Genomic DNA, 21397 nt, shown 5'->3' on the forward strand with positions numbered 1-21397 from the left:
CAGAATTATATGAGTATCGGAAATGCAAAGCATATGAGAATCTTATCTAGAGAGTGAATAAGATCCCCCACATATCTAGCGCAGTATAACACAAACAGTAAAATGTCCATATATAGTACAAGCAATAGAAGCTGATGGGCGGGGACAGCATAACCCCTAGCTTATAACGGGAGCAAGATATAATCTATATAGCGTCTAAACAGCAAACTGTAAAGGTATGTTTCCTAATTATGTCACAATAAATACCCATTTCAAACTACAAATTCATGAAAACCTCAGCAATCACATATGAAATTATGCACAGCTTGGGAGAAAGAAACATCGGCTGGCATTGTCAACAACAGGAAACCTTAATATAAAAGCAGTGCTTTTTTTGTGCCGGTACGCAACGGTACGGCGTACCGGCACCTTTTTTTTTTTTTGCTCCCCCCGCCCCGTGAGTCCATGTCCCGCACGCAGTGCCAGCCCCCATTTCCGGCCGCTGCTGCTTCTCCTGTTGAGCAGCAGCGGCCGCTACACAAAGAAAAAGATTTTTTTTAAAACTTCAAACCTGGCTGAAACGCGGCACCCTGGCACTGTAGACAGCCATTAGGCATTGGCTGTTGCCCCGCAGCCGCTCCTCCTCTTGCCTCTACGTCACTGCGCTCCTCCGGGGTCTTCCTCCAGGGGCAGTGACGTAGAGGCAAGAGGAGGAGTGGCTGCAGGGCAACAGCCAATGCCTAATGGCTGTCTACAGTGCCGGGGTGCTGCGTTTCAGCCAGGTTTGAAGTTTTTTTTTAAATCTTCTTTTTCTTTGTGTAGCGGCCGCTGCTGCTCAACAGGAGAAGCAGCAGCGGCCGGAAATAGGGGCTGGTGCCGCGTGCGTCGCGACTTCGCGCCGTTCGCGGGAAACTTGGCAGGGAGAGAGAAACCAACAGAGGGAAGGATTGGGGAGAGAGAGTAAGAGGGAAAACAACAGAGGGAAGGATTGGGGAGAGAGAGAAAGAGGGAAAACAACAGAGGGAAGGATTGGGGAGAGAGAGAAAGAGAGGGAAAACAGAGGGAAGGATTGGGGAGAGAGAGAGAGAGGGAAAACAACAGAGGGAAGGATTGGGGAGAGAGAGAAAGAGGGAAAACAACAGAGGGACGGATTGGGGAGAGAGAGAAAGAGGGAAAACAACAGAGGGACGGATTGGGGAGAGAGAGAAAGAGGGAAAACAGAGGGAAGGATTGGGGAGAGAGAGAGAGGGGGGGAAACAACAGAGGGAAGGATTGGGGAGAGAGAGAAAGAGGGAAAACAACAGAGGGAAGGATCGGGGAGAGAGAGGGGAAAACAGATGGAAGGATGGGGAGAGAGGGGAAAAACAGATGGAAGGATTGGGGAGAGAGGGGAAAAACAGATGGAGGGATGGGGAGAGAGAGAGAAAGAGGGAAAACAACATGGAAGGATTGGGGAGAGAGAGAAAGAGGGAAAACAACAGAGGGAAGGATTGGGGAGAGAGAGAGAAAGAGGGAAAACAACAGAGGGAAGGATTGGGGAGAGAGAGAGAAAGAGGGAAAACAACAGGGAAGGATTGGGAGAGAGAGAGAAAGAGGGAAAACAACAGAGGGAAGGATTGGGGAGAGAGAGAAAGAGGGAAAACAACAGAGGGAAGGATTGGGGAGAGAGAGAAAGAGGGAAAACAACAGAGGGAAGGATCGGGGAGAGAGAGGGGAAAACAGATGGAAGAATGGGGAGAGAGGGGAAAAACAGATGGAAGGATTGGGGAGAGAGGGGAAAAACAGATGGAAGGATGGGGATGGGGAGAGAGAGAGAAAGAGGGAAAACAACAGAGGGAAGGATTGGGGAGAGAGAGAAAGGGAAAACAACATGGAAGGATTGGGGAGAGAGAGAAAAAGGGAAACAACAGAGGGAAGGATTGGGGAGAGAGAGGGGAAAACAGATTGGAAGGATGGGGAGAGAGAGGGAAAAACAGATAGAAGGATGGGGAGAGAGAGGGGGAAAAACAGATGGAAGGATGGGGAGAGAGAGAGGGAAAAACAGATGGAAGGATGGGGAGAGAGAGAGGGAAAACGGAAGGACAGGGAGAGAAAGAGGGAAGACGCTGGATGGAAGAATGCAGAAAGAAATAGGGGAGACACTGGAAGGATGGGGAGAGAAAGCAGAGCTGCTGGATGGAAAAGGGGAATAGAGAAAGACTGGAGAATAAGAGGAAGGGGCATGGGGAGAACAAGGGTGAGGAAAAGATGAAAAGCCACAGGTAGATGAAGGAAATTAAAGAATGGATAGTAAGAATGAATTAAATCTGGACAGAGAGAGAGCCTGAAAAATATTGAAGAAAGCAAAGAAAAAGGGAGACAAAAATGACAAATGGCACAGAAGAGTTAAGCGAAAACAAAGGAAAAGAGAATCACAGACTGGGACCAATATGAAAAGAAAAACAGTCACCAGACAACAAAGGTAGAAAAAAATCATTTTATTTTCATTTTAGTGTTTGTAATATGTCCAATTTGAGAATTTACATTGGCTGTCTTATTTTGCACTGGGTATACTGGAGCTGTAAGAGCTTACAGAGATTATTTATAATGAAAAAAAAAGCACGTTATTTTTTTCTCCTATAGTACTGTAATATTTTCAACTAGTAAAAAAGCCCCGTTTCTGATGCAAATGAAACGGGGGCTAGCAAGGTTTTCTTCAGAGTGTGCATGTGAGAGTGTCCCTGCCCTCCCCTCCCCCCTCCGAGTCCAGTCCTTCAGTGTTGTTTCCTGCTGTGCTGTGTTTGTGTTACAGAGAGAGTGAGGGCATCTCTCTCCTCCCCCCTCTGAGTCCTTCACTGTTACAGAGAGAGGGATTTCGTGCTGTGCTGTTTTCCTTCACTCATGGGGAAACCGGATATCTCTGGCGCTTCACACTTCCGGCTGGAGGCTTCATAGAACGTTGGGGTTGCCTTTTATATATATAGATGATGTCTGTTTATCTGCGCCATGGCTGGTATAGGGGGTGTGGTTAATGTGGGTGTGGCTATCATAGGGGTGGAGCCATATGTGGTGACCCCCGCCCATAATGAGTACCGGCACCTTTTTTTCTACAAAAAAAGCACAAAAAAAGCACTTTTATACAAAGTGAATTTAGAATCGATTACACAACCGAAAGCAAATGTCAAATAGGAAAATAAATGACAAACCTTAAGCATTATTAATTAAAAGTATAACATTGTCCCAAAACAAATTGTAAATTAAAAGGGTGTGATAACAGCTACTAGGACAAGTACAAAAAGATAAAATTACAACTGAAAATAGTAGCCAAGAGACCGTTTGCAAGGAGAAAGTATAGGTGGAAGTGAGATAAATTGCAACAGAATATAACAGTCTTACAGCCGAAGCAGGCAGCTTAAGGGAGACAACAGTCAGGATCGGTGCAGGACTTTTGGGACTTTTAGCAAAGACAAAATAGAACGGTAGAAGACTTAGAGCGCAGTAATAGTTGCATATATAGTGAGTAGGACAAAAAGGTGTCGAAAGTGGCAGAGACGGGGTTTATGCGGAGAAAAGTTAACCCGGAAGTGTAGCTAAAGTGGCTACGGGGAAACTATGCACTTATAAATTGAGAAGGCAAAGATACAATAGTAATTATCTGTGGTTTCCTGTGGTTTCCGGTGGCTATGGAATTATTCAAAGTCAGATCAAGACTAGCAATCACTTGGAAAAAGCACATAAGTTAATGTTTTGTCCGTTTCCAGCTGTACGGCCCTTGTACTGAAATGCTTTTATAGCTCTGAATATGGTTCCTTAATAAGGCTGTGTTATAACAACAGTTTTAGTTAGTAAGTAATAGAAACTTGCATGTTCCTGTTTGACAGAAAGGCTGTTTCAAAGCAGGTTAGAAAAGCAATTTATAACGTGTCATTCTTTCATCATAAGCCTCAAGTTTACAGTATATAACATATTAAATCGAGCAGTCCAAATATAATGCTTAATGATTCTGCTAAGTAATGATTACGAACAGAACAGGCTCGGCAGTTGAGGGAAGGGGGGGTGAAAAGTTACCGTTTTATCCAAAGGCAGAAAACACATTACTGCGAATAAGATTCCGTTTCAGCATGGCTAGTACAGGAAGTCAGCACAGTCTGAGGAAACATTGTGGTTAAAAGACTGCTTCTGAAAAGTAAAGCTTTTAATATGATTTAGCAATAATACTGTAGAGAGTTTAAGAAGAACCAGAACATATTTCAAAAATCAAGGATATATACGGGTTTACAGAAAATTGTTATAAGGATTTAATGTTGATGTAGATGTTATAGGAAAAGGAAAATAAAAACCAAGAGGGAAGAGTGCTTCCTGTGCTTAATTTGAGTTTTACTGCTCACTGCAAGCATTGGACATTACGGCTACTGAAAATAGGACTATACAGCACACTGTAAGTTTAATTTTTCATATTAAAACTTTATGCTGGTATAATTAATCAGGATAGGATTTTATCAGATCAAACGTATTGCAGTTCTTAGGAACTATTGTGTAAGGAACCAGGGAGTTAATGTTTGAGAAAGTATGACAATTCTAACTGCGTTATTACTTTACTTACTCAGATAGACAGCCGTAATCATTATGTGTTCATATGAAAGCTGAAACTGTCAATTCTACACTTAATACGACAGCTCCTTTAAGGCAAAATTTTTTTAATGTCTTCTACTATGTCTTTAAAATAACGGCAATCTAAATTTCATTACTACCAGTATATCGCTTGATTCTGTTAAGTAAGGGTTAATTTTTAGTTTCCGGACTAAGGCTTCCTAGACGATTACAACTGAATTTATGTGCTAAGAAGTATTTTGTTTTGGCACTCTCTTGAGCCTCCCTCTGTTATAGAAGCAGAACAATCAAACTTAGCACGATTTAAAACCCATTTTTATAAAGAAAATGCTTTAAAAGAACAGACACTATAGCATTATAGAATTCTGTACCTTATTCAAAGGGTTAGAAAGCAAAGGTCTAGGGATGAACGGAAACTGTGACATAATCCTAAAGATATAAGCGAGGAAGTAGAGAGAAAGAGAGGCATTTGAGACAGCCGTATTTCTCTTAAGAGAGGTCTGGCCACCATCAAAATCTAAAAAGGAATTCATTACACAGTTGCAACTTATACAGGAGCAATTAAAAAGGACAAGCCCATAGGATAGCGCAAACAGTACAGCAAGGGGGGGGGCCACAGAAATATGGGATAGCAGCCAAGCACACAAAACAGATCACAAATTGTGTAACCTCAGGTGACACAGACACAAATCACAAACACAGGAATATACAAGGAGAAAAGTATATTAAAAGTGTGGAATTAGAAAAGGTGTCTTATCTAACAGCGTTGACCCAGAGGGGGGGGGGGTCACATTAAGACCACAGCGGAGGTTCAACACCCGATTTAAACAAACAGCAGCCGTTGGGACGCACTCGCGTGGCCCAGCCGGTATGCGTCAATCACTCAGCAACCGTGCAGTTACACACACCATGCAAATCAAAAAGGGATAGCAAATAGAAGAACAGTATAGGGACCAGTAATAATTAATAGACCATATCACAAAAGGGACAGAGCAACAGAAAAATATGACAGAAGAGAGAGTGGACATCCGTTCTGGGACGCAACTTAGAAGCTGCGGCTAGAAGAGCAAACCACAGGAAAGAGTGAGACATAGAAAGAGAAAGCAGAATGCTTTAAAGATAGAGAAAAAGTGACAGGTCAATTAGGGACATGAGACACCAGAGAAAAACTTCTGGATCGCAGTTAGCCCACGATCAACAGAATATCACAGAACAAAAACCTGTCTCTGAGTTTAAACGAAACCGGGCAACAGAATAGATTGCCGAATAAAACATCTTAATTCTGAAAGTCTCAGAAACAGTTTTTAGGAAGCAAAAATAAAACAGCAGTTTATAAATTCGACCAAAAAAAATTATGCTATGCAGCGAAAATTAAACTTGGAAGTACAACTAAGGTGGCTACGGGGAACAGAGACAGAATACAGCCCGGGACTTCTCAAGCGGAGATTTAGAATGTCATGAAAGTTTCAGACGTATAAAGCTGCATGACAGGAAGGAAGGGGGGGTTCCGTGGGCTGTCAGTTTTACCAAAATGATTTTAAAGGAAGATACCCTCCTAGTGAACAGTCTCTACAGAAACAAACAGACAGAGGACAGATGGGGCAATCTGTGAGTGCAATGCCGCACAGAAGTTTACCAAGAATAGAACCGATCATAAAAACAGATAAGTAGGAAGATAGACCCTGTCACAAGAACAACAGATAAAGGTGGACAGGAGAAAGAAACGGGCAACCGAGGCAGAGAGTACAAAAACCCCAAATGAGGGCACAGGACGAGAGGGCGGACAGAGTTCACTGACTGCGATAGGAAAGAATAACGGAAGGGAAAGTGACAGTGGCTTAACCACAGGAAAGAGTGAAAACTGAGAGAGAGAAGAGCAGACTGCTATAATAAGGGACATGAGATAACGGGGAGGAAACACTTGATCTTAGTTTTTCTTCCCAAGATCTACAGACAGATAAACATGGGGAAGGCGGCACAGAGAGTAAGCACTGCACAGCCCTAATACAGGTGCATTGGGAGGAGAACAGCGAATAAAGAGACAGAGATAGGGCATCATAGAATATTACAGACAAGAAAAGAACAGGAAAAGACAGAGAGGGCAAGTAGGAAAAGTAAGAACTGCAAGAGTCAGAGAGAGACCTGGGAAGGAGAACAGGGAATAGGACGTGGACAAGAACGCAGCCAGAATGGACAGAGTAGAAAACAGAAAAGGAGAATACTCAGAACAGAAAGGAGGGAAAAGAAAAAAGTAGATCTTGGACGCATAGAATCACCCCTCTTGCGGCCAAGAAAAAACATAAAAGAAAAAGAAGGGGATAGGAAAGCGGCGTGCAGGGAACAAAGGAAGAAGGCAGAAAGATAGAAAAGTATCTGAGGGAGGGGTGAGAAAAAGAACGGACAGAATAATAGTGCCCAATACCCCTCAAGTGGGCAATGTCCGTGAGAGGCAGAAGGAGAGAGAAGAAGAGATAAAGGTCCCCTTCTTGCGTTCAAAGGAAAGAGAATGGGAAAAGGATAAAAAAAAAACACAGGGACAGGTGTCTTGAGAGGAGGTCAAAGAATAAGGAAAGACAAAGATGGGACCCCATAGAACCCTTACAGGTAAGAAAAGGACAGGGACAGCTAGGGGAGTACAGCGAGAAGCAGGAAAAGTTAGGGTGAAAGAGAACAAAGAAAGGAATGGGGAAGGGGATTCAAAGAGGAGGGATTAAGACAGAGCATAGGTGAAAGAAACGAGGCTTTGGACGCACAAACGTATCCCCACTGCGTCCAAAAAGAAGTAGGAGAAGGACAGTAAAGCGTTGGACAGGGAATGGGGCAGCAGACGGTGGTCACCACTATTACAAAATTCATATACTTTCCACAATGTGATTTTCCGGATTTAATTTGTGATGTGCTATCTCTCACTGTTACCAATAACCTACCCTTCAATTATGGGCTGCTCATGTCTTTGTCAGTGGGCAAACTTACAAAATCAGCAAGGGATCAAATACTTATTTCCCCCACTGTAAAGAAACATAGTTTATTAACATTGATATCTCACCCAAATGTAGTACAAGCAAATCAGGCAGTCGTATGGTGGAACAGCATTACACGACATGTCCTCTCTCTCTCTCTGGCCTTCTGGAGTCTTCTGATCTAATACCCCTCAGACTGCACCTTTTATTCTATTCTGGCCCCATTGATTCCAGTGGACCCCAGCGTTCTCACCAGGGCTCTTGGCCCTTATCAGTTGATAAGAAATGACTTCACAAGTTCTCAAGCTCTTAAGTATAAACAAGATATGCTCAAAGCGCATCTTGTGAGATGACTTCACAGGTCATCTCGCTCTCTTCAGCTCGCCCCCTCCCCTTGGGTATTCTTATCCTACGTACATCTAACCCTCTATCAACTTATATTATCCAAAACAATTTGCTCATGACTTCTCACAGGTGCCAGTCCCAGGCTTTGTTTACAAGAGCAAATGCCCCCTCCCTTGCCAGCTCTCTGGGAACTCACTTCAGCAAGAGCTGCAGTGAAATGTATTTTGTATCAGAGATTATTTTGATTTTTAATGGCTCTTTAGCCTGAGCCATTGGTCTGTATTTTACTGAGAGCAAGGGCTAGCATATTTCTACACCACGAATCCTGCACACTCCACTGACCCTGTTGCAAAAAACACACTTTCTCACCTGTTTCAGATGTGGAAAGAGAGGCCACATAGCCAGAGAGTGCCAAGAGCTAGACGAAGAGGCCATGGATGTGAACATGGTAACTACACATTCTTGCAACTTTGTGGAGGCCTCTCAACTTGAGAGCAGGAACTGTGTCATGGAAGTTGAACTGAATGGGAACCCCTACCAGGCACTAATAGACTCCAGCAGCACCAAGACCCTCGCTTGGATAATTACTTGACTGCATGTGAACTGTGAGCAGATTGTATCATTATCGTATGACATAGGTTCGCCATCACTGTTCTAGGCTCTGTTTGGCCCAGGAGCTCAAAATTCAGCTAGGATGTACTGGCTTTTTCTACAGTCTCGACTTGGAAGTAGAGCAAGAAAGACCTCTTTACTGAGACCCTGTAAGCAGTTATATTCTGTAATCTGTGAGCAGCAATATTTCCTGTACTTCCCAGGTACTATTTAGATAGTAAACAAATGTTTAGATAGTCTTATAATTGATCCATATTCAGTTACCTGTTATTTGTGCTGTTTTTTTCCATCTGTTTTTATGGTTCACTGTTCATTATTTTTCATGAGAATAAACAATTTGAGTTTATTGCCTCTGCTTGTCTGGACTGACTAAGAATTCTGATGGTTTGTGTGTTGCATCTGTGAGTGCTTTCTTGGAACTGTGGGTCCACTGGAAGTTTGGCCCTAGTAACCTAGAAATCACTGGGGAACACCTTGAGAGCAGGAGACTTGCCCAGAGGTGGTTGTGACCCAGTCGATGGGAGGAGCGTGCTAGTGTAGAGGACAAGCGGCAGGTTCAGGCGGACCTGAGCTGTACTGGGGGTAGACCCTCTAAGTGGCCATGGGGTAGCCCCAGGTGGGTGGCTAGACATTTCATGACAAGGACTGTCAAAGCAAATGCTGAGGAAGTTTGTGGTGTGGGAAGAACTGGGACACCCTGTTCCCGTACATATTGTTTGTTGCCTAGGAAGTGCTTCAGAGTTCGACAGGTCTCTCCATTTCAACTGATATGGCTGGAGACCTAGAGGAAGCCTGGGTGGAAGAACCTAGCCCAGGAAACAGTTTGCCTGAATAGGTGCTCACCAAGCAGGGAGGGCTGGAGAAAGCAAGCAAGGCAGCCAAGCTGTGCTTAGAGAATGTTCTGGCAGGGCAAGCCCGAGCCTACAACAGAGCAGAGAACCTTCCAGCTGGTAGACAGAGTCTCAGTTTTGCCCTCATCAGAAATGGCATGGGCCTTATGAAATGGTAGAGAAAACAGGACCTGTCAACTATAAGGGGGGCCCAACCAAACAAAAGAGACAAGGCCAAGACTTTCCATATCAATTTGTTCAAGAAGTGGATCTCGGTGACTGCAGCGCTGGTCAAAGAATCCACCAGTAATTGGTCGTCACCCATTGTGCTGGTACTTAAGCCAGATGGGAGCCCCCAGTTCTGCATTGACTTCCATTGCTTACCCGATGCCAAGGATCAATGAACTCATTGAAAGGCTGTGAGGAGTTCAGTTCATTTTGACCCTTGACCTGACCAAAGGGCAGGTACCTCTCACTCTAGCTGCCAAGGAGAAGACAGCCTTTTTGATACCTCAAGGCATGTTCCAGTACTCTGTATTACCTTTTGGCCTTCAAGGAGTTCCAGCTACCTTATAACATCTTGTTGACTGCCTACTTGGACAACATCGTTATCTACAGTAAAGACTGGTAGAAGCAGTACTGGATAATGTGTTGACTGCAAATCCTAAAAAAGTGCTTCCTAGGAGGACAAGAGGTCCAAGCCTGGGGTACTTAGTTGGGCAAGCACAAGTGAGATCCCAGGTCCAGAAGGTCGAAGCAGTTACATAAGTGCTGGTGCCCCAGACCAACGAGCCTTCCTGGTGCTCATTGGGTACTACCGAAGATTTATCCCAGGGTATGCTGAGAAGACGAAACAATTGATCCGCTTGCAGAAGAAAGCCCCTGAGAAGATGCTATGGATGTAAGACCTGGATATTGCTTATCAGATCCTGATGGAGAGCATTTTCATCAAAGCTGGTTTTGGCGGCCTGGATTTCAGCCAACCCTTTGTAATGCAGACAGATACGTCAGATGTTGTGGTCAAGGCCATCTTTGCTCAAGAAGAGGATGGCAAAGAACAATCTGTGGTCTTCATTAGCCATAAGCTATTTCCTAGGGAGAGGAATTATGCGGTGATAAGGATGCCCTGCCAAGTGGGCCTTGGAGATGTTTCAGTATTATTTGCTGGGACGCCACTTCTTGGTCGTCACGGACTACGAACCCCTCAAGTGGATGATTTGCTACAAAGAGACAAATGCCTGCATCATGCAGTGGTTTCTCAGCCTCCTGCCCTTCAGTTTTGAGGTTCAATATAAGACAGGCCAAGACCATGCCAATACTTATTTTTTGTTATAGGAGGTGGACCGTGACATGGCAGGTGCTGAAGTTGGCATGGTTGAGCTGAGGGGGGGGGGAGGGTATGTAAGGCAGTCTCTAGGACACTTCCACTTCCTTTTAAGGACACTCCCACGCACTGTCAGAGCCATCTTAAAACTCTTAGTCCCATTCCAGGGGGAAGTGATATAGGAGGAGTGGAGCCAGGAGGGCATGGTCTAGGAAGTATAAAAGGCTGGGCCAGAGCTAAGTTAAGGGGGGCCCAGAGGGAAGCAACAATACCCACTGCAGATGTCTTTACTCCAAAGCTGAGAAGCTGCAACCAGGTAGACTGGCTCAACTTGAAACCTTGAGTTTTTATTTTGACCTGGCCAGCTGCAGGCCAGTTGACCAGGCTAGAGACCAGCAAAAATTGTTTCTGAGTGGAGAGGAATCCGTGCATAATGTGGCCCTGCAGGAGCAGGCGACCCAAAGACAAAATTATGCATACAGAATTAGCTTGGAATATTGTTTTCTCTCCTCCTGTGGAATGAACAGGAGCACTTCCTGGACACCTTGAAATATTATTTGTTTTCACCATAACTTGTGGAGCGTATGTGGCTTGTCTTATCGGGCTCATGGTACCACCTAAGTTTTTAAGAGAATCTTAAATTTTGGACAGGAGCAGAGATAAGGGGACAGCTCATTCCATAATTTTGGGACCAGAAAAAAAAATAAAGCCATATGCCTAGTAGATTTGTAGTGTACATATTGGGAGGAGGGGGAGGTTAAACAAGGCAATAGATATCCAATGAGCGAAGGAACAGGTAGGAATGTAAGGGATTGTTAGTATGGGCAGATAAAAGTGGGGGGACCCTAAGTAATAGGTTTTATGGGCCAAGCATAACATCTTAAATCAGATTTTAGATATTGAAAGAGAATCAGTGCAATTTGAACAATAAAGGGAAGGGTGTCATGTCCTGAGCATCACATAGAAACAAAGCTGCAGAATTTTGTAGCATCTGAAGACACATAAGCAGGTTCTGAGTCAGTATTGAGGAAAAGCCATGTGATATGCTTTACAACATTTGCAAAGAAACTCATAGGGGACACTGCACACATCTGGGAGAAGGTTGTCTGATAGACAAAAGTGTAACTTTTTGGTCTTAGTGCTAAGTACCATGAAAGAATTATGTGTGGAGGAAAACAGACACAGCACATTACCCAGCCAGCATCATCCCTTCAGTAAAGCATAGTAGTGGCAGCATTACCTTCTGGAGACATGGAGGATTTTGAAAATGAAGGAAAAGCTGAATGGTAGACTGGACAGGCAGGTCTGCCATAGACCTGGGGCTGAAGAAAAGATTCATCTTTCAGTGGGACAGTAATGCTAAGCACAAAACAAATGCAACAATGTCATGGCTCAGCAAGAAGAAAGTGAATATCTGTGAGTGGCTCTATCAAAGTCCATCCTGAATCTAATAAACAATCAGCAGCAACACTTGAAGTCTGTAATACACAGATGATCTCTATCAAACCTAGAAGATCTTGAGCTAGTCTGCCAAGAAGTATGGGCAAAATCTTCACCAACCTGCTGTGCAGAGTTGATGGGTATTTAAGCAACTCATGGATGCTGTAGTTGCAAAAGGGGCTTCAAACAAGAATTGAGTCAAAGGTTGTGAAGACCTTTTGGTTTCTTCATTACTTTTTTGATTCTTTCCAAAAAAAGTTTTTATGTGGAAAGCTTAGATGGTGTTAAGGTAAGTGAAATAAGTTCCTGCATTACTGCATTGCATTAGCGACTGTTAGCTCTTGGGAAGGAGAATGTCCTTTCCCTTTTGACCTGCCACACAATCTTGATGATGCAACTGTTGACTCCTGAGAAAAGTAAAGAGTCCAGGGATAGGAGGCAAGGTTCTGGGGTGGGTTAGGAATTGGTTATTGGACAAAAAACAGAGGGTAGGGTTAAATGGTCATTTCTCTCAATGGAGGAGGATGAACAGTGGAGTGCTGCAGGGATCAGTACTGGAACCAGGGATGTATCCAGACCTTGCGGTGGGAGGGGGCCAGAGCCCGAAGTGAAGGGGCACATTTTGGTCTGCTGCCGCCCCCCCACACCGCCTCGTCACCGCCCTGCTGCTCCCCACCCACTGCTGCAGTAAATGCCTTGGCTGACAGAGGTCCCCAACCCCCACCAGTTGAACCTTTCTCCAGCTGCGCTGGAGACTGGCGCTGGACAAGGCTTCAGCTGTCAGGGGTTGGAGATCCCCGCCAGCAAAACCAGAGGCCCAGAGGAAATTTGGGGGGCCCAGGCCCCTCTGGCCTCATGTAGCTATGCCACTGACTGGAACCGGAGATATTTAACATACCGGTATTTATAAATGATATGGAAATCAGAACGATGAGTGAGGTGATTAAATTTGCTGATGACACAAAATTATTCAAGGCTGTTAAAACGCGTGCAGACTGTGAAATATTGCAGGAAGACGGCACATCCAAATGGTAGATGAAATTTAATGTGGACAAATGCAAGGTGATACACATTGGAAAAAATAATCCAAATCATGGTTACTTGATGCTAGGTCCACCTTGGGGGTCAGCACTCAAGAAAAAGATCTAGGTGTCGTTGTAGATAATACGCTGAAATCTTCTTAGTGTGTGGTGGTGACCAAACAAGCAAACAGGATGCTAGGAAGTATTAGGAAAGGGATGGTAAGACCAAAATTACTATAATGCCTCTGTATCGCTCCATGATGTGACCACACCTTGAGTATTGCGTTCATTTGTGTTCTCCATATCTCAAAAAAGATATAGTGGAATTAGAAAAGGTTCAAAAAAGGGCGATGAAAATGATAAAGGGGATGGAACTCCTCTCATGTGAGGAAAAGCTAAAGAGGTTAGGGCTGTTTAGCTTGGAAAAGAGACAGATGAGGGGAGATATGATTGAGGTCTACAAAATCCTTAGTGGTGTAGAATGAGTAGAAGTAAATTGATTTTTTACTCATTCCAAAAGTGTAAAGACTAGGGGACACTCAAGGAAGTTACATGGAAATACTTTTAAAACAAATAGGAGGAAATATTTTTTCACTCAACAATTAAGCTGTGGAACTCTTTGCCGGAGAATGTGGTAAAAGCGGTTAGTGTACTTGGGTTTAAAAAAAAGATTTGGACAAGTTCCTGGAGGAAAAGTCCATAGTCTGCTATTGAGACAGATGTGGGAATCTGCAGCTTGCCCTGGAATTTGTAACATGGAATGTTGCTAAGATTTAGGTTTCTGCCAGGTACTTGTGACCTGACTTGGTCACTGTTGGAAACCAGATACTGGGATAGATGAACCATTGGTCTGACCCAGTATGGCTACTCTTATGTTCTTATTTTCTTATGATCTCACACAGGATTTGCCACTCCCCACTCTTTGGTGTTTCCCAGCTCCATGCTAGTGTTGCTACATGGGAGATGGAAAAGTGATGTCTGCTTTCAGCCAGCCTGGCTGCAACACCAGCTTAGCCTCTGCATATCTGACAGTCCCAGTAGCCCCAATAGATAGCAGGAGAATGGAGCCATCATTGGGGGTGAGAGGAGAAATCTCAAAGTCCTTTCAAGTGGTGGTTCCCACATCTATGTAGGCACCAGATACCACGGATTACTGTCCGAGACCTATAGATGTCTTCTCTAGGATTGAGGCTTAATGCAAAGATTCGACTGTTGTGAGTTGGGAGGGTTGCCCCTAAATCATGCTCTTCCATTTCCCCATAGAAACCTTTCAGGAAACAAGGTGAGAACAAGGTGGAGCTCCAAACTCTGTGACTCGTCTGTGTTGCCATGGTGGGCTGTTGGTACCATATAAGAACTTTGGCTTATTGGCATTTTCTCCTATATATGTATATTTGACGAATTTTCTATAATCATAGCATTCTAAGCACCATATTTATTTATTTTAGTATAGTTTTTCTGATACACAGGTTAACTGTTTTATACTTGTGGACCAAGATGACATGTTTTGCTTTTAGACCTTTGTTCTCTCACTTATGAATGAGCAAGCTACTGGCTGTGTGTTCATTTTGAAAAGTTTCTTCTTAGGCTGAATTCAAACATACAAAATATCATGTAATTGTTGGCTCTAGCTATTTTTGTCAGCCAAGTGTATTCTAGCTGAGAGCATGCATTGAGCTGTCTACTGTACTGTAGCAGTTCTCACTGTACTGTGTGTGGAGCAGCATGTGCGGGCCCCCTTGAGCTTTAGAGTAAACCTGTGTTATTTATGCCTCCCGCTTCCTCTCACCAACTTTGAGTAAGCACACATTATTTGAGTCAGTCCATTGAAAGAAGGCTCTGTCTACTTGCTATTAAACTTCTAATTTCTTTTACCATTTACTTGATGTATTTTAAACCATTATAGTATTGTAACTAATGTTCCTTGTTTTTGCTTTTAAATTGGCAGTACACAAATAGCTGGATTTATGGCTGTAAAAACAATGGTTCTTTTAAATGGTAAGTGTTTTGACTGTGCTAATGCCTATCAGTGTTCCGTACTTCCATTCTAACAATCCCTTGAAAGACATTTTGGTTTTTCTTTCATTTTTGTGTGAGAAGGAAAGTAGTGGAGGAGGAGTGGTGGTGGAGGAAGAAAATGAAAGAGTATTCTGTTTACATGTGTTCCTAAATTACCCGTAGATATATACATATAAGGTAGGTGGTTTTGCTGACCACTGCCAGCATTAATGCTGGAAATTCAGTGCCGGGCCATGTCTGGGCTCTGGCATTGGATTTCTCGGTTTGCAGAGCCAGTTAATGCAGAGCCGGTTAAGTGCAATATTCAGCACCCTAACCAGCTATGGGCTACCACATAAAGATAGGATTGACTTTTATGAGGTCCTCTTTATGCAGTTACCTTGGCCGGTTAAGTGCTGAATATCTGCTTTTAACCGGTCAAGTTCCGACTCTGCCCCAAGAATGCTCCCAAAATAGCTGGTTTTCAGTTTGGCAATAATCAGTTATTTTCAACAGCACTAACCAGTTAAGTGCCACTGAAAATTAGATGCTAGCTCTGAACAGGCAATTTAACCAGCCAGGAGCCATTTCTAGCCAGTTAAATTGCTTTGAGCATTGACCCAATAAAATATAGTAGCAGGTGCAAGCAAGTAGTTTCTTGTGGGCTGGTTGTTCAAGCACCAAAACTTTTATTGAAGAATTTTTTTTTTTTGCAAAGCTTCTTTATTAAGTTTTATAAACCATAAAATACAGAAGCAAATGGTCATAAAGAGGCAGTAATGAAAAGAAAACCCCAACCCTATCCCTCCCTCAAGCAAATGACATAGAGTACAATAATTAAATCACTATTCACTACAACACATGGAAAGATAATACTAGGAAAGTGGTGCCCAGTTCCACGTGTCAACATTGTTACACATTTGAGAGTCCACTGCATAATCTAGGTGTCATCATAATATCCTTCTAGACCTCCTTGACCATTACGGAATCGGTGGAGCTGTTTTCAAATGGTTCTCAGATTTCCTGAGGTCTAGATCATACCAAGTGAAACAATCAGGTACAATTTCATCAGTATGGTCCCTGTTTGTGGAGTGCCCCAGGGCTCTCCATTGTCCCCCATACTATTTAACATAATATTAATTCCATTAGGCAACTTACTGGAGAAAAATGGTCTGCCAATTTTTGTTTATGCCGACGATGTTACCATCTATATTCCATTCAATAAAGAAATAAATGAAATTACTCATATCATCAGATTAGGTATCTCTCTAATGGAATCTTGGGCATCCAATTTCAAATTAAAACTCAACACTGATAAAACTAAATTGTTAATAGTTACCAAACCTCATCACACTATAAATCTTAAATCATGGGTCAAAGAGATATGTGATGTTCTCAATGGTACCATTGAGAACATCACATATCCGTTTGACTCAACTATGAAAATCTTAGGAGTCAGAATCGATCAATTTCTCACTCTAGAAAATCAAATTTCCAAAGTGGTCTCAAGTGTCTTCAATTCATTATGGACATTGAGAAGACTATGACCATTCTTTGCAAAATCAGTCTTCCGTACCCTAGTTCAATCTGTAGTCCTAATAAAATTTGATTACTGCAACTCTATTTACGCAGGACTTAAATGGATCTTCTCAAAAAATTACAAACCACTCAAAACACTGCTGCACATCTCATATTCAGACTGCCACACTTTCTAAAGCAACCCCCCCTTTTGAACAATTTGCATTGTCAATTAAAGGTAGAATATCATTCAAGCTATGTGCCTTCATTCACAAAATTTTGTATGATTTGGCCCCAGTATACATGAACAACCTCATTGAATTACTCTCACATAATGCCTCTATACAGTGGGGGAAATAAGTATTTGATCCCTTGCTGATTTTGTAAGTTTGCCCACTGACAAAGACATGAGCAGCCCATAATTGAAGGGTAGGTTATTGGTAACAGTGAGAGATAGCACATCACAAATTAAATCTGGAAAATCACATTGTGGAAAGTATATGAATTTATTTGCATTCTGCAGAGGGAAATAAGTATTTAATCCCTCTGGCAAACAAGACCTAATACTTGGTGGCAAAACCCTTGTTGGCAAGCACAGCGGTCAGACGTCTTCTGTAGTTGATGATGAGGTTTGCACACATGTCAGGAGGAATTTTGGTCCACTCCTCTTTGCAGATCATCTCTAAATCATTAAGAGTTCTGGGCTGTCGCTTGGCAACTCGCATCTTCAGCTCCCTCCATAAGTTTTCAATGGGATTAAGGTCTGGTGACTGGCTAGGCCACTCCATGACCCTAATGTGCTTCTTCCTGAGCCACTCCTTTGTTGCCTTGGCTGTATGTTTTGGGTCATTGTCGTGCTGGAAGACCCAGCCACGACCCATTTTTAAGGCCCTGGCGGAGGGAAGGAGGTTGTCACTCAGAATTGTACGGTACATGGCCCCATCCATTCTCCCATTGATGCGGTGAAGTAGTCCTGTGCCCTTAGCAGAGAAACACCCCCAAAACATAACATTTCCACCTCCATGCTTGACAGTGGGGACGGTGTTCTTTGGGTCATAGGCAGCATTTCTCTTCCTCCAAACACGGCGAGTTGAGTTCATGCCAAAGAGCTCAATTTTTGTCTCATCTGACCACAGCACCTTCTCCCAATCACTCTCGGCATCATCCAGGTGTTCACTGGCAAACTTCAGACGGGCCGTCACATGTGCCTTCCGGAGCAGGGGGACCTTGCGGGCACTGCAGGATTGCAATCCGTTATGTCGTAATGTGTTACCAATGGTTTTCGTGGTGACAGTGGTCCCAGCTGCCTTGAGATCATTGACAAGTTCCCCCCTTGTAGTTGTAGGCTGATTTCTAACCTTCCTCATGATCAAGGATACCCCACGAGGTGAGATTTTGCGTGGAGCCCCAGATCTTTGTCGATTGACAGTCATTTTGTACTTCTTCCATTTTCTTACTATGGCACCAACAGTTGTCTCCTTCTCGCCCAGCGTCTTACTGATGGTTTTGTAGCCCATTCCAGCCTTGTGCAGGTGTATGATCTTGTCCCTGACATCCATAGACAGCTCCTTGCTCTTGGCCATTTTGTAGAGGTTAGAGTCTGACTGATTCACTGAGTCTGTGGACAGGTGTCTTTCATACAGGTGACCATTGCCGACAGCTGTCTGTCATGCAGGTAACGAGTTGAGTTGGAGCATCTACCTGGTCTGTAGGGGCCAGATCTCTTACTGGTTGGTGGGGGATCAAATACTTATTTCCCTCTGCAGAATGCAAATAAATTCATATACTTTCCACAATGTGATTTTCCGGATTTAATTTGTGATGTGCTATCTCTCACTGTTACCAATAACCTACCCTTCAATTATGGGCTGCTCATGTCTTTGTCAGTGGGCAAACTTACAAAATCAGCAAGGGATCAAATACTTATTTCCCCCACTGTATCATCTAGAGAATATTTATCCAACATTTCCTGAATTGTAAGAAAGTAACATACAAAACGATCCATACTGCTAACTTTTCATATCAATACTAAAATTTGAACTCCTTACCTAAAACCATCAAATGCGCCGATGATTATTTGTCATTCCGAAGTCTATTGAAAACTCATTTCTTCAGTCTAGCCTTTAAGGAAATAAGCACTCTTCTCAAATAAACTCATGGCATTAAATTTTACCTCATCCCACCTCCCACTACTCCTGTCTATCCTAGTTAATCCTAGCCCTTTGCCTTTTTCCACCATATTTCAAATATCTAGCTTAAATCACTAAGGGCCCCTTTTACTAAGCAGCAGTAAGCCCAACGCGGGCTTACCACTCGCTAAACAGGAAGTACTGCCAGACTACCACAGCAGCCCGGCGGTACTTCCCACCCCTAGTGCACGGTCATATCCAGCACTACAAAAATAAATGTGTAACCAGCAGTAATTGGGCAGTTCTGCACGCTGCCCAGTTAGCGCGGGAGCCTCTACTGCCACCTCAATGGATAGCAGTAAGGGCTCCACCCCGCCGAAATGGCCATGCGGCAAGTGCTTTACTTGCCGCAAGGCCATTTTCTGCAGGAAAGAGAGACTTCCCTTTTACTCGCTGTGGTAAAAGGGGGGTCTTGGCGCCTGAAAAACATGCACCAATGTCAGCACAGGGCCCCCTTTTGCCACAGCTTGGTAAAAGGGGCCCTAAGTATTTACATCTGTTCCTAACTCAAGTTTTACTGGTCTAACATTTTATGATGTATTTTACTTTCTATTAATATATTTAAACATGTTCATACTTTTTTAATTGATATGTTAGCCACATTGAACCTGAGTTCTGCTCGGGCAAATGTGGAATATAAATGTCATAAATAAATACATTTAAAAAATAAATAAATTAAATTTAAAATGTGTGTAAAAATGTAACCAGAATGTACAGGCCTTAAGACAATAGCACTATGCTAAGAGACAGAAGAGAATTTTGGGTGCCTGCCTCAGCTTGGGCCATTAAAGCCTTCAGTCCTGCTGTCTGGACCATGAGGGACTACTTCAGTCTGAGACCACTCCTTCCTATTTTAAGATGGAAGTAGAGAAAAAATAACTGGAGAAAGAGGAAGGAGAGAACAAAAAAAAAATAAAACAGAAATAAAGTACGGATATTGTTTGTTCATGGGGGGAAGAGGGCGTGGAGATAACTTTTGTATAAAAGAAAAATGTTGGAGGTTACAAAGTTCTTTAAGAATTTGACAGTTCTTCATAGCATTTTATTCAGTGTAGCTTTTTGATGTATGATGTACTTTCAAGTTTTGATAATAAGACTTAAAATAAATGAAGTATAGAAACATTTTGCTAACACTAGGGGTATGCAAGACAAAGAATTTTGTTTGCATTTCATTATTTTAAAATTCTGTTCTGATTTAGTTTGTGTCATTCTGTGTTGTTTTGTACTACATTTTATACTGTGTTGTTTTTGCAGTAAATTGAATGAAATATCATATGCTACTGGGGTTCATTGTACAAGCCTATTTTATATGTTGCCTGTATAAAGGCACCTTTTGGACATTTTTACATAGGATCCCTGTTGAGATATTACCCCTGGCTAGCCTGCAAGTTTATATACTATTGCTACAATACTTATTTTTATTTTCTTACTTTGGTGATGGGTTCATTTGTCTTTACAGCCCTAAATTTTGCAGAGGCACAAACGAATGAAGACTGTACGGTTTTTGTTAGTCTGCGAACATTTGTTCATGTTATGTGTGTCTGCATAAGACAATGCACCTGAGCAATTTTATTTTTTATTTTTGTTACATTTGTACCCTGCGCTTTCCCACTCATGGCAGGCTCAATGCGGCTTACGTATACAGGTACTTATTTGTACCTGGGGCAATGGAGGGTTAAGTGACTAGCCTAGAGTCACAAGGAGCTGCCTGTGCCTGAAGTGGGAATCGAACTCAGTTCCCCAGGACCAGAGTCCACCACCCTAACCACTAGGCCACTCCTCCACACAATGAGGATGCAATCAGATGCTCTTCAGCAGGTCAAGTACTTCTGCTGAAATAAGTTGTTTTCCAGAGTTAATGACAGCTAGCAAGATGACTAGATCATCTTCTTTCTCGGCAGACTGATTTTTAAGCAGTTTAGGGGACTTCAGTTACTGCTTGCATTTTGTCTCCTATACAGGTTGCATCTCAAATTGGGGAGGGGGGTCTTCCTTTTTTAAATTATCCCTAGAAGAAAAGGATTGAAGCTCTTTGTCTTTTTCCCTAGTTTTTAGTTGGAACCCAATATGGTGGCCCTTTAATATGAAATTTTGCAACTTCTAATAACTGACAGTTGTTTTTCTTCTTATTTCTACCCTGGACCCCATATTTGAATTTTGCTACCTTTTCCTATAAAATACCTGATTGATTGTATACAAAGCATGAGCAATAAACTATTGTTCACCTGGTTACAAATGTTACATTCTGAGACTGGATTTGAGCATTTGCCTACTTTTAAAAATGAGCTTGAAGTGTTAATAAATTTCTTACTTACTTTCTTAAACATAAGGATACAGTTTTCAGTATTACCACTACATGTGTAATTCCTGTCCTTTGGCCTTTAGAAGGGGAAAAACACTTCAGCCTTAGAGAAAATCTCTTTGCTTGGAGAAAAATTCCTTGGCTGGTATAAGAGAGACAATCAGACTCAGATAAGGCGCAACCAAGTAAAATCTTTTTTGGTATTTCTGTAAGTCAGTATAAAAGTGATTGATCCCTCTGGAATAGTGTTTTCACACAGCCAAACAAGACGCTAAGGCTGAGCAACAA

The 21397-nt window shown here is 42.7% G+C and overlaps 1 protein-coding gene across 2 annotated transcripts in view; it reads left to right on the top strand.

The window, feature by feature from the left end:
- Positions 1–21397, top strand: part of PGAP1 (post-GPI attachment to proteins 1) — a 195037-nt gene that overhangs the window by 74137 nt on the left and 99503 nt on the right. For both annotated transcript variants that reach the window (XM_030209280.1, XM_030209281.1), the window contains exon 11: positions 15051–15100. In XM_030209280.1, the coding sequence (XP_030065140.1) occupies positions 15051–15100 (50 nt within the window). The remainder of the gene's footprint in view (positions 1–15050; positions 15101–21397) is intronic.

Source organism: Microcaecilia unicolor, chromosome 7, assembly GCF_901765095.1.
Source record: "Microcaecilia unicolor chromosome 7, aMicUni1.1, whole genome shotgun sequence".
In the NCBI taxonomy this organism is placed as follows: Eukaryota; Metazoa; Chordata; class Amphibia; order Gymnophiona; family Siphonopidae; genus Microcaecilia; species Microcaecilia unicolor.